The sequence below is a fragment of the Epinephelus moara genome, chromosome 24 (genome assembly GCF_006386435.1).
Source record: "Epinephelus moara isolate mb chromosome 24, YSFRI_EMoa_1.0, whole genome shotgun sequence".
Classification (NCBI taxonomy): Eukaryota; Metazoa; Chordata; class Actinopteri; order Perciformes; family Serranidae; genus Epinephelus; species Epinephelus moara.
The window spans coordinates 12,672,959-12,686,227 of NC_065529.1; the positions used below are offsets into that span (position 1 = coordinate 12,672,959).

General features: G+C 41.2%; 2 protein-coding genes across 2 annotated transcripts in view; one reads left to right on the forward strand and one right to left on the reverse strand.

Moving 5' to 3' along the window:
* Positions 1-5,917: 5,917 nt before the first annotated feature.
* LOC126385600 (E3 ubiquitin-protein ligase RNF26-like) lies at positions 5,918-12,371 on the reverse strand. The gene is made up of 2 exons (XM_050037406.1): positions 12,256-12,371; positions 5,918-10,410 (listed from the first exon to the last, which is right to left on the reverse strand). The coding sequence occupies exon 2, from the start codon at positions 10,402-10,404 to the stop codon at positions 9,133-9,135; it is 1,272 nt and encodes a 423-aa protein (XP_049893363.1). The 5' UTR covers positions 10,405-10,410; positions 12,256-12,371; the 3' UTR covers positions 5,918-9,132.
* LOC126385507 (histone H4-like) overlaps positions 10,550-13,269 on the forward strand; it is a 5,570-nt gene continuing 2,850 nt past the window's right edge. The window contains exon 1 of the mRNA XM_050037253.1: positions 10,550-10,633. Within this exon, the coding sequence (XP_049893210.1) occupies positions 10,550-10,633 (84 nt within the window). The remainder of the gene's footprint in view (positions 10,634-13,269) is intronic.

Below are 13,269 nucleotides of genomic sequence, written 5' to 3' on the forward strand. Positions count from 1 at the left end.
TGTTGAAAGTATGTATTAATTTCTGTCAGTATACATGTGTGACAATAGTCATATGTGTATAATAACAGTAGAAGTATGACTAATGACTAATGATGGCAGCAGCAGCAGGAGGCATCTGGCAGGACCACGGCAGCAGCACAACCACACACGTCACGCTGTCCAGGCACCGCTGTTGTGGGATTCAGGAGGAAGTAGGAGGGGCGGATCCGTCACCATCAGTCACTTGAACCCGTTTTACATCAAAATCATGTTTATAAGCAACTGTCATGAAATTAGGGAAAGACGTGAAGCATAAAAGCGATGAAACAGTAGGTATATTTTCTGAGCTGGTAACGAAGGCGTGGCTTCTCCAGGACTAGTCATGTGACTGCTGATGGACTCTGACCTGCCCGTACTCCACCGTCTCTGTGCAGTGGTGGACCTCCCGCTTCCTCTGACCCATCTGGATCTTCACATCCGCGTACGTAACTTCATCAGCGTCCAAAGTACCTGACGGGGGGAGGGGCTTATGGATTAAAGTTCTTTTCAAATGTTAAAGTTGCCATTGTTGTTTTAGCAGCAAGTTTGTATAAGGTGTCTTTAATTAAAGTATTATGAGAGTTATTTGGGTGAACTGGCCCTTTACATAGTTCTTACCTGTATTATCGCCCTGAGAGGCGGGCATCTTGAATAAGAGGAAGAAGCAAACGGACATAGCGACAAGGAAGAGGAACGAGGCGGCAGCGATAACCACAGCTGCATATGGGAACAGGAACCCAGCAGCTTCTGAAAGGTTGAATAGAAACATCAAAATAATTATTAATACAAACGTTTTACTGCAGTGCAGTTATTTTACAAATATAGACCAATTAACTGTTAGTAAACAGTGTGATGTTTTTGGAGGCGGGGCTTAGCTGGAGGCAAATCAGTTCTCCACAGACATTAGCTAGCGCTAGCTAACAAGTTGTGTTGTCTTCTTTTAGACGATGGAGGAAGATGATGTGAGTGGTGCGTTCAGAAACACTCATTCTGAGTGTGGGAGCGCACTCTGACACAAACTGGACTGTCTAAGTGTGGATGATGTTACAGGAAGCCAATCTTACAAAGGAGGACGACACTTGAATGGTTTCCTCCAGTTTGTTTTGCAACTGAAGCTAATGTTAGCTAATGTGCAAAAAAGCTAGCATTGCATAAAATCCAATATTCCTCTTAATCCCTCCCCAGTTTCTGATGAGGTGGACATGATAACCCTTAATACACATAACCTTATTCGTGACACACCACCCGCCATCCCCTCCACCTCCCTAGGACAAAGACAACTCATAAACTGTGTCACTTCATAAATCTTAATTTGAAATGTATTAAACATGAGGTGACTCATCCATGGTCTGCAGACATGAACAGTGCCAACGTTTTGTTCTGGTGACAGGGCCGTACAGTCTCACCTTGGCAGTCTTTCAGTAGGACGGACTTCTTTCTGCTGCTGAGCTGATATTTAACTTCACAAGTCAGATTTCCAGACTGATCTGCTTCCACAGTGATGGTGCTTCTGACAGGATGGTCAGCAGGTTGTGAGCTGATGTTCTTGCACACTAATTGGTTGTTGAGCCACCAGATGAATTTGAGATTGTGCCCTGTGAAGGTGCAGTTGACCTCCCTCTTTCCTGACGGTGGCACACACCTCTGAGAGACACCTGGGTCTAAAACAGGAAGTGAGACACACAGTAAAATTTGAACCTGTCCTTTAAGGTGAAATGATTTCATTAGCCACCTGGTTCTATGGATGTCAGTGTTGGTCCATCAATTTGATCCAGACTGAAAGATCTCTGGAATACTGCCATGACATTATATTAAGACATTCATGTTCTCCAGAGGATGATCCTTAATGTCTTTGGTGATGTCCTAACTTTTCCTCTGGTGCCTTCATGAGGTTCACATTCGTGGCTTTGACTGAAATATTTCAACATCTATTGGATGAATTGTGATGAAATTTAGTTCATCATTCATGTTCCTCTCAGGATGAACTGTGATAACTTCAGTGATCCTTTGACTTTTCATGTAGCGCCTGCAGAACTAATGACATTCACTTCAGCCTCAGCTGGACTCTGTGTTAACTGATTATTAGCCAATGCTAGCAGGCTAAACTAATCTGGTGGACATATTAAACATTTTAACAGTTTATCAGCATGTTTTGTTGGAGCATGTAGATGTTGAAGAGAAGAGGCCTGAGAATGGAGCCTTGTGGAACTCCGCTTTTATCAGCCTGTTAACTATTGTTGTTGTTAGCATGCTTGTGGCTCAAGAATGGAGCCTTGTGGAACTCCACACCATTTTTGAATGTTCTGACGTGTCACTGTCCTCCAAATGAGATTTAAACCAATTTTTTAGTCTGATCTGTAGAATCTTGAGGTCGATTGTTGTCTATTGGATTTAATGACCACTTAGCATGATGGACGGACCAGCTGCTAACAGGTCGTCACAAAACCTGAACAAATACATAAACAGATAAACTATACCAAAAATATCATCAGCCTCAGCTGTAATGTGCTTATTATCAAATATGGCATGCTAACATGATAAAATAGGATGTTAAACGTCAGACATAAACATAGATGCCTCATTGGCTGCTGGATTGTACGTCAATGTCGCCACCATATTGGAGGGCAAGACCTTCCTGTACACAAATACAAAACCTTTTAGAATTTGGATGTTTAGGCTGTAATCACTGCGGGATGCTCGATACAGGAGTGTGTGTTATGTTAAAATAATTCATCGTCATAAGGAACTGTAAAAACTCACATTTGTTATGCATGGATTTGTCTTATTGTAGACGTCTCCACAAGTATGAACCAAGGACAGTAAGACAAATCCATGCCTGACAAATGTAAGTTTTTACAGTTCCTTATGACGATTCATTATTTTGAATCACGTCACTAATTCAATTCATGTAAACATAACACACACTCCTGCATCGAGCATCCAGCAGTGATTACAGCCTAAACATCCAAATTATAAAAAATGTTCTACCGCATGTAGTTCATAAATCCATGAATATGTAAACGACTCATTACAGTGGGCTGAGAAGTGTAAATGTTATAGTGCTTTATATCCAGAAAAACACAGCTCCCCTGTCACTTGTATTTGTTTACAGGAAGGTCTTGGCATCTCCAATATGGCGGCAACATTGACGTACAATCCAGTAGCCAATGAGGCATCTATGTTTCTATATCTATGATGTTTACCATCCTGTTTTAGCATGTTAGCGTTCCATATTTGATAATAAGCACATTACAGTGTAGAGCTGAGGCTAATGAGATTTTTGTTCAGGTTTTGGGACGAGTTGTTAGCAGCTGGTCCTCCCATCATGCTAAGTGGTCATTAAATCCCATAGACAACGATCAACCTCAATATACCACTAATCAGACTGGAAAATTAGTTAAAATCTTATATTGAGGACAGTGATGACTTATTGTTGATCAGTAGTAACACATCAGAGCGTTCAAAAATGATGCGGAGTTCCACAAGGCTCCATTCTCAGGCCTCTTCTCTTCAACATCTACATGCTGATAAACTGTTAAAATGTTTAATATGTCCACCAGATTAGTGTAGAGTGCTAGCATTGGCTAATAATCAGTAAACACAGAGTCCAGCTGAGGCTTAAATGATTGTTTTTGGTCATAAACCAAAGTATTGAACACATTAAAAATGTTGACCTGATGATGGCGCGAGATGAAAAATCAGAGGCTCAACAAAGTCATCCTGAGAGGAACATGAATAATTAACCACATTTCAACACAATTTATCAGATAAATATCAGCGTAGTGGTGATAAAACGTTTCGGGCAATCCATTCAGTAGTTGCTGAGATAATCAGTGTGGACAGACAGATAATGCTATATGTAGAATTGTTTTTAAATGAACAAATTTTTCTTATTATTATTAGAGTTAATTCACAGCGCAGTGGGTCCTACCTTGAGCTGCTGATGTTACCATCAGAGCGGCGATGATGATGATGTTCAGAAGAATCATCTCTGCTGCTTCAGATTCACTAAACCGTCTTGTTTTCTTGCAGGAGTTTGTTCACAGTGACGTCTGTTTCTGCTTCAGTCTGACTCAAGAAACATTCTCATCAGTGATTCTCAAAATAAATGAAAACCTTCTCTCACACTGTGAATATTTATGACCCACACAGCCCATACTCAACCACTGACCCCAGATTTAAATACTCTGCTGTTAGACAACTGCTAAACAGGAAGCAAACAGCTTTCAGTTATAACTGACAGAACGTTAATAAACCCAGTGACAGGAAACCGTACAGTGAAAGACAGACGATGAACCAAGAAACCAAACAGGTGTTTCTACTGTACATGTGATGAATATAGGTACCTGTCTATGAATCTATGTTTCTCGTGGTTGACCGGCTGCTGCTCCAACAGGACAACCTGTCACCGTGATACATAAAGAATGTGTTACCGCTCATCAATTAACTTTGTTTAATTTATAAGACTTTAAAATGAAAAATATTCAGTTTATCATCAGATAAGATAAATAAAATCAGCCAATTCTCACAGCTGAGAAGCTGCAACTTGGACATTCTCTGCAGTTTTTTGTTTGAAAAATAACTTCAATGATCAAAACAACTGCACTTCTCGTTCTTCCTATCTGTGAAAAACAGTCATACAAATAAGTCAAATTAACAAATACATTTTGCTAACAACACCAAGACTCATCCTAGCAGCTCTGTCAGGCTGTACGCTGAAATAAATGCTAACATCAGCATGCTAACAATAACGATACTAACATGCTGAAAAATGCGGAGTTCCCCAAGGTTCCATTCTTGGGCCTCTTCTGTTCAAAATCAACATGCTCCCACAATGCTAACAAACAGGTATTATGTTTATCATGTTCACCAGCTAATTAAGCTAGTTAAGCATGCTAACACAGAGATCCTGCGGTATGGGGCCGCTACGAAGTCCCTTCATTAAGCAGCTTTGCTTCTTTATACAGAACCAAACAATGTCAGCATTCTGGAAGCAAAAGAGGCTTGACTAGCATGACATGTAACACAACAGCCTCAGCATCTGGTGTGACATGTAACATACATAACATTCGAGTGAGCAGCACTTCATAAACAATAACAATGACATGACATGTCAATAACAATCACTTACCATCTGTGGTATATGGCAGCTGATCTCGTCCTCTGCTCGGAGGTTAAGGAGCTCCTGGACGTCATCATTTTCCGAATGTGCATATATTTTCAGCCTCTGTTCTTCTTGTTTGAGTAAGCTGCTAACTGCTGCTAGCTGCTTTTTAAATCTCCTGGTGGGTTGCATGCATGTCGTCAAAACGTCATACCTGTCCACTGCTGTCGGTTTAAAGGCCAGACAACTCTGTATCCCAATTCCGTAATCAAACCTTTTATACAGCACAGCGAGGCGGCATGACAGAGCAACATTCACGCCTTGAACAGGAAGTGTCAAAGGAACTACAGACATGATGCTATAGAAGAGTTGGACCTCAACGTCTGTTTCCGAAGTAATAAATGACCTTTCAAATTCAGGTTTTTAAGCCGACATGACTGACTGAGAAGTTAGAAAGTGGAAATTAAAATGTATAATTCAACAACCGCTGAACTCAATCTGCACATTCCTGCATAAAACTGTGGCTCCTCCATTTTAAAGACAGGTTTATGTATTCCTTTTATAATACATTCTTTTATCATTGCACGTCTCTTACTGTTTTTATTAAGTCCTTGTATGTGCAAATCTAATGAGCAAAAAAGTTTCTGATTCAACATTAATTCTTCAAAAACACAAAACAAAAAGAAAACACTTGTTATATTTGTCTCAACTACAGCTCTGCTTCATGCTACCTGACATTTGTTTCACAGCTCGAACCACAGGCTGAACAACAGCGACAGTAAAGAAACCCTTCACTTTATATTCAAACTGTGGCAGCATCTTTATTTACTGAAAAACAACAGACACATTTCCAGTGACAGAAGTTGAGTGACTTATAAAAATGTTCACACACAGTTTTGGATCCTGGAGGACATTTGTGGATTTGTAGGAATGAGAATAAAATCAAGGAATGAAACTTTTAACTGAAGCTTTTATTAAAAGAAAAGAGAAATAAATAAATAAATAAATAAACTCAACATGTGAAAATGACTATAATTTTAATTTTTTTTATCTGTTGCAAATTAATTTTTTTAAAAGTACTACTTAGGGGGTTTCGTAGGAATGAACTCAAACATCAGGGATGACATGCAGCGAGGGGCCACAGGCTGGAATCAAACCCATGGCCACCGCGGCATGGACACTGCCTTTGTGTACAGGGCGCCTGCTCTGCCCACTCAGCCACCAGGTGCCCAGATATTCAGTCCTTAACATACTGACATTTATATTAAAAAAAATGTTTGTGACATCCCCCCAAAAATAAAATGAAATAAAATAAATAAATGGAATTAAAGCTTTGGGCGTTGAAAGCAGCGGACACAGACTGTAGCTCAATTACTACGGAAAAAATAAATAAATATAATAAAATAATAAAAAATATATAAAACCAAAAAAGAGGTACAAATATATTGGGAAAAAATTCAACACATTTCACCCCCAAATCCTGGACGTGTGTAAGGGACATTTTTCCATTGTTTATGGAGTTGCCCAAAGACTATGGAATACTGGACAGATGTGTGACGTTTAGTGCAGGAGATTTTATCAACGCAATTAGATCCTACATTTTTTGTCCTTGGCATTTATCCATAGGGACATAAAATAAAATGCAGTCAACTCATTTTTATCGATGTGATTGTACAAGCCAAAAGATTTATGGCATTGACATGGAAACACAGAGACACAGTTCTGGACGCTGGCTGAAGGAGATGTGTTTTCCTTTGGAAAAAAATACAGACACAATCAAATATGAAAAAAGAGTGGTTTCAATGTTTATCAGATATCTTAGGGGCAAAGATTTATCTTGTATGATGAGTCATAATCACAACCTCTGCATTAAAACTTGTTGTATACAAAGTAAATGTATTAAACAGTGTGTAATGAACGACTCGTATCAGTGTCTGTCATACAGAGGCCCCAGTGTTAGTTATTATTATTATTATTATTATTATTTGTATTTGTGTTCCTATTTACTTATTTTTGTATACATTTGTCATCATTTTTCAGTCGCTTTCATACAGCTTGTCACTTTGTATATAAAGTAAACATTCAGGTATAAAATTAACCTGCAGACGCTCCGGTTCAAAACGAGACCAAACTTTCTACAAATGTCGGTTTTTGAGACCTGATGAACAAAATGTGTCCCGCAACAGACGGTAAGGCTTGTTTTTGTTTTTGTGCCAAGACGATTTCAACAAAACTGGCAGCCCTGACCAGCTTTTTCAGAGGTGCGAGGAGTCGGCAGTTAGTGACGGAAAAACAGTCAATAAAACAATTATGAGACATCTCAACATCCAGACGTCTTTCAGCATACAGTGGTAAATGTGCACACAAAATATTAGGCTGATTGGTCCAGTAGTTGGCAAGATTAGCTGCAGACAGATGCACGCACACAAGCACACAAAGAAACTCATAATAACCAGAAGCTGCTCAGTTCACAATTCCTACGAGGGGTGTAACAGTAATTCACGGTTTGTGGTGTCAGCGTTCGGTACATTTGTGATACAGCCAGAGAAATGTCCTTTTGTTTTTAAAAATGTAAATGTATGAATCCCAGGGTCTCAGCGATACACCGGTTTTAAGGTATAACGTCATATAAAAGTTGACAGTTATCACACCTTGTACATTTGCTTATATACGATATTAAGAAAAAATGCAACTGGACGTTGAATCTCCTCTTTATTCGAGTTATTTTCTGAGGGAATACTTTTTACACAAACTTCCATTTACAGCTGCCTCCGAACAGTCGATGTTTAGTATAAGACAGCTGTTTTATCAGTGAACCTTGTGAGCTGTAATGGAGCTGAATTTTGTAACGTTACCTTTGTTACATGTTGCTGTTGTCCCTGGCTTCATGTGAGTAAAGGAAAAGTCTGCTACCTGCTAAGCTAATTTATACAATGTAAAACGCCATAGGCTTGTGCTAATAATGTTAGCATGTTGTATTTGTGGGGAAAATGTGTCCAGATAAAGACAAGTGTTTGTCTGTGAATGCTGCGAGTTATAGTGAAGCTGATTTGTGTTTGAAACTGTCTCTATTAAGCCATGTTTAATGTGTGTTTAATATGTGTTTAATGTGTGTTTAATGTGTTTAATATGCGTTTAATGTGTGTTTAATGTGTGTTTAATGTGTTTAATGTGTGTTTAATGTGGTTAATGTGTTTAATGTGTGTTTAATGTGTTTAATATGTGTTTAATGTGTTTAATGTGTGTTTAATGTGGTTAATGTGTTTAATGTGTGTTTAATGTGTGTATTTAATGTGTGTTTAATGTGTGTTTATTGTGTGTTTAATGTGTGTATTTAATGTGTATTTAATGTGTGTTTAATGTGTGTTTGTGTTTAATGTGCGTTTAATGTGTGTGTTTAATGTGTGTATTTAATGTGTGTTTATTGTGTTCAATGTGAGATTAATGTGCGATTTAATGTGTGTTTATTGGGTTTAATGTGCGTTTAATGTGTATTTAATGTGTGTTTATTGTGTTTAATGTGCATTTAATGTGCGATTTAATGTGTGTTTATTGGGTTTTTTTAATGTGTTTGAATCAACTCATCTGTCTCTGCATTTTATTTTGATCACAGTCTGTTTTTATAAAACTGCTTGTGACGTGTCAAATGTGACTTTGACATGTAGAAAACATAGAGACATGTTGTGTTTCACTGTGCAGCGAACACTTGACCATGAACACGTGCACCGTTACACCCTCCTTCCTACATATCAAGAGATTAAAGAGCTTCTCTGTTGTTTTGGTATTTTGGCAAATTTACACAAGACATATAGAATAAATAATATAATCTTCAAGTTTTCAGATGAATCATCATAAATATTGTTCAGTGAAGTTAGAAAAGTTTCTGATTTCTTTTAGAAAATATTGGAACAAAGAATAAATAAATGATGTGACAGGCTGCAGGTGAGTGACATTATTAGAGGACAGAAAAAGAGCAGGTTTAACGCCCACAGGCTTTGTATTCGTGGCCCTCAGAGGAAGACGTCCATGGTCTGTGTGATGGGCCGCCGGCAGAGCGGACAGCAGCGCTGCTGGACGGGTCGGCGTTGGGTCAGGATGTCGGCGCAGGGTCGGCAGAGGCAGAGGTGTCGGCACGGCAGCAGCAGCACCGTCTTGCTCAAATCCTGACAGATGACGCACTTCTTCCTCTCCTCCTGCTCCTTCAGCAGGCTGAGCAGCTCGCCATCAGTCGGAGGGCTGCCGCCACCCTCTGGAACGGATGCGCTCGTCCTCCCCGCCTCGCCGTCCTGCTGAGCGGGGAGCTGCGGGGAGTCCGGCTGGCTCGGCTCACTCACTGGCAGCAAGTCGGCCTCAGCAATTAAAGCACCGGTGTCTGTGTGAGGTTGAGGGAGCCCCGTCCTACTCACTTCCTGTGCAGTCCTCCTGTGGACCTCCTGATTGGCCAGAGCTTGTTCCACTATGACTGCGTACAGCCTGCGAATGTTTGTCTGGACGCCACGAGCTCCCGGCAGAGCGTTGAACAAGTGGAGGCTCAGCTGTGCGGCGAGGACAGGCAGCCTGGGGTTCAGTAACAGCAGAGCCAGCGAGACGACGACCGCTGTGATGAGCAGGCCGTGTGAGTCCACCATGAAAACAGTGAAGAAGACACGGCCCAGTGCGCCCAGGAAGTCCAGCAGCAGCTGGCAGGGCGCCCACAGCAGCACGGAGGTGCCGACCAGACAGCTGTACAGGAAGGTCAGCACAGTCAGAGCCAGCTCCACCACTCTGTGCACGGGCTCCGCCACCACCTCCCAGACGCCCGCCAACACACACAGACAGTTCTGCATGCTGATGAGGACGATGTTGACCATTGTGTTGACGAAGTAGAGCGCGAGGCTGAGCGCGATGCAGACGCCCTCGCACGTCTGTCGCAGGATGCAGCTCCCTGAGACGAGCCAGCAGTGCAGCGCCTCCTTGGTGCGCAATGCCACGTGACAGGACAGGTGTCCCACCATCTTGAAGCTCTCAAACACGCCTCCCAGCGTCTGCAGCCAGCCCTCCACGGCGTGCAGGGCTCCGCAGGCGGTCCTGGAGACGGCCTCGGTGGCGGCGAGGAAGGAGAAAACAGCAAAGTTCCAGTATTCAACCAAACTGGAGCCGCTCAGCGTGCCGTGGAGGGAAGCGCCCACGCCGGACAGGAAGCGAAGCAGCCAGCTGTACGTCCTGACGAGCAGGTCGAGCAGCAGGCAGCAGGCGTCCACACATCTCCCAGCGGCAAGAGACACAAAGTTCACTTCCTCCATATTCGGCTGCAGAGAGGAGAGAGTCACAAGAGGAGTTAGAGCGCCATGTTACATCTGTCAGCTCCTCTGCACCAATCAACACCAACATGCATCAACGTCCACACCTGATCTCAGGAACACGCAGAGTGTGGATCATGAAGCTAGTATGAAACTCTACGGTGACCTCTGGTGGCCTTCAGGCGACACATCACAGCTGGAGGTTACACTGCAGCTTCTGATGGATGTAAATGTGAGTTTGTCGCAGACGCAGGTTTAAACCTTTAAACTGAAGCTGAGATGATGTCAGAGCAACGACCCCATAAAAGGAGATGTTGTTGGTGCTCCGTGATTGTTTGAGGGGAATTATTATTTTTATTTGGCAGGTGACAGCTGTTGGATATCGCTCTTAACAGTAACTCAATGGAACATAACAAAAGCCTCGTTTCCACCGAGCTGTTTGGTTCATAGTTTCTGTCTCCACAGTGAAAGTTGTGGATGGTACCAACAGAAGCGTTCCTTAGCGTCCCCATGTTTGATCCCCCCTCTGTTGGGGTACCTAGCACACAGATCTGGTACTAAAAGGTGGAGCTAGAAACCCTGCAGTCTGATTGGTCAGTAGAGGACGGTCACTCTGCTCAGGGCTGAGTTCTATTTTGTTGTGAAAATGTGGGCGTGCAGCCTCGTTCTGTGGACGATAAACCAGGTGCAGACTTCCATCTGTGTCACCGCTGATGAGGAAATACAGCGAGTGCTGGACGGAGCAGTGAGTGACAACAACCCCGCCCACATTTAAGAGGACTGTCTGAACAGACCGAGGGTCTAGGTACCATGTCTGAAGGGTTACTGCTGGTTCCAGAGGGACTGGACTGAAAGGGTTTGGTGGAGACGGGGCTGCAGAGTCCAGATACACGACATATTTTAGGTACTGCTGAGTGATATATTATTCTTGGCCTTCTTCCAGCATATTTATGAATGTGCATTAAACTGCTCTGCGTTCACAGAACATGTTTCTATTGTGTTTCTATAGTTTGGGATTTTTTTTTTTTATAAAATCATCTGTACACTAATTTTTCTTATTAAACAAAGGTTAAATAAATAAAACGATTTTCTTTTCAGTGCCGTCCACATGCACTCATTGCTCTAATGTTTCACTTTTCTTTTACTTTCATTTTGTGGTATTACATTTTATTGTCTTCACTTTAATTTAATTTCTGTGAAGGGCACTATGTCAAATAAATGCATTATCTATCATTGCATAAATAAGTTTGTAAAAGAAACAGAGCTCCCGATTCAAACACAAGTACACTCAAAAGATGCTGAGCAAAGATCACAGTGAAAATAAAACCACTCAATTACAGTCAGTGTGGAGGGTCGTTTAAGCGGAGGGAGACTGTGCGAACAAACGAGAGGAAAACCACTTCTGTAGGTTTAAATCCATTTAAACGGGTGTTGCTTTCTATAATATGTATGCCGAATATAAGAGTACGTCCTACTGACTAAGGTGTGGTGTTGAGTCAAACTCGTGAGGTTTGTGTTTTCATGTAAACGTCATATTAATTGATTTCCACATGGAGTTTGGCGATATTACGGAGCTTCTGTCTCTTACATTAACTGAGTACAGTGAAGATATCTGAGCGTAGATGATAAAAACATAAAATAACCTTTACTTTGAGAAAATACCAGAACATTAATATTCATTAAATATGTATTTATTCTTTCTGTCTGAAGCCTTCAGTGTCTTTGGCAGCTAGCTACCACATGCTAACGCTGCTAGCACACCACACCCATCAGCGTCAGAGTTAAAAATAAATATAAAATAACAACAAGGTTTCGGAGGAGAATCAAAGGTTGTGTTGAGAGGAGGTGACTCACCGTGACAACATGGCGCGGACAGATTTAATCACCGGAATGTCTGTGGACAACTTCAGGTGTTAGCCATGAGTGTTAGCATGTTTGAATCAGCTTCTTCTTCTTTAGTTTAATGGCGGACCGCGAGCCATCGTATGAGCTGCACAGCGCCCCCTGCTGTATCAGACTATAAACGGCATATTTACCAAACTGCATAATAATAAATACAAAACCATAAAATTAACTTCTGTTTTTTTAGGTCAGTTTATTGAATATGTTAAAATAATACAGACAGAAAATAAAAATAAAAATAAAATCAAATTCAGCAACAAATGAGAGACTCACTCAAATATTAAAGGGTTAGGGGGAAGAAGATTTCTGCCCCTACCCCCTCTTATTTTTTATTTTTTATACATTAATCATAGAAAATAAAAGCTGAATTAACAGCACTCAGGGTTATGATATGTATCTAAACAAATCAAGCCTTTTAATAATCAGAGGAGATAAACCAAAACCATCAAATAAGAAATAACCAAATAAGAAATCACTGGTCCGTCTTATAATCGTCCGACGTTTCGTCTCTGAGGAGTTTATTTTTAGTTTGGATAAAGTCAGTTTTTTAGCTCATCATCAACAGACCAACACCTTTGTTTTGTAACACAGGGAAGTTTTGCATTTGTTCTTATTGGTGGTTTTTGAATATACCCTCACCAGCCACTTTATTAGGTACACCTGTTCAACAGCTTATCAATGTAAACAGCTAATCAGCCAATCAGGTGTCAGCAGCTCATTAACATTTAGTCATGTAGACATGGTGAAGACGAGCCGCTGAAGTTCAAACGCAGCATCAGAATGATGAAGAAAGGTGATTGAAGTGACTTTGAACGTGGCATGGTTGTTGGTGCCAGACGGGCTGGTCTGAGTATTTACTGGGATTTTCAGCACAACCATCTCTAGGGTTTACAGAGGATGGTCCCAAAAAGAGAAAATATCCAGTGAGCCAAAATGCCTTGTTGATGCCAGAGGTCAGAGGAGAAT

Coding starts and splice junctions, on each gene's coding strand:
- LOC126385600 (XM_050037406.1), bottom strand. CDS start 10,404: ATGGAGGAAGTGAACTTTGTGTCTCTTGCCGCTGGGAGATGTGTGGAC.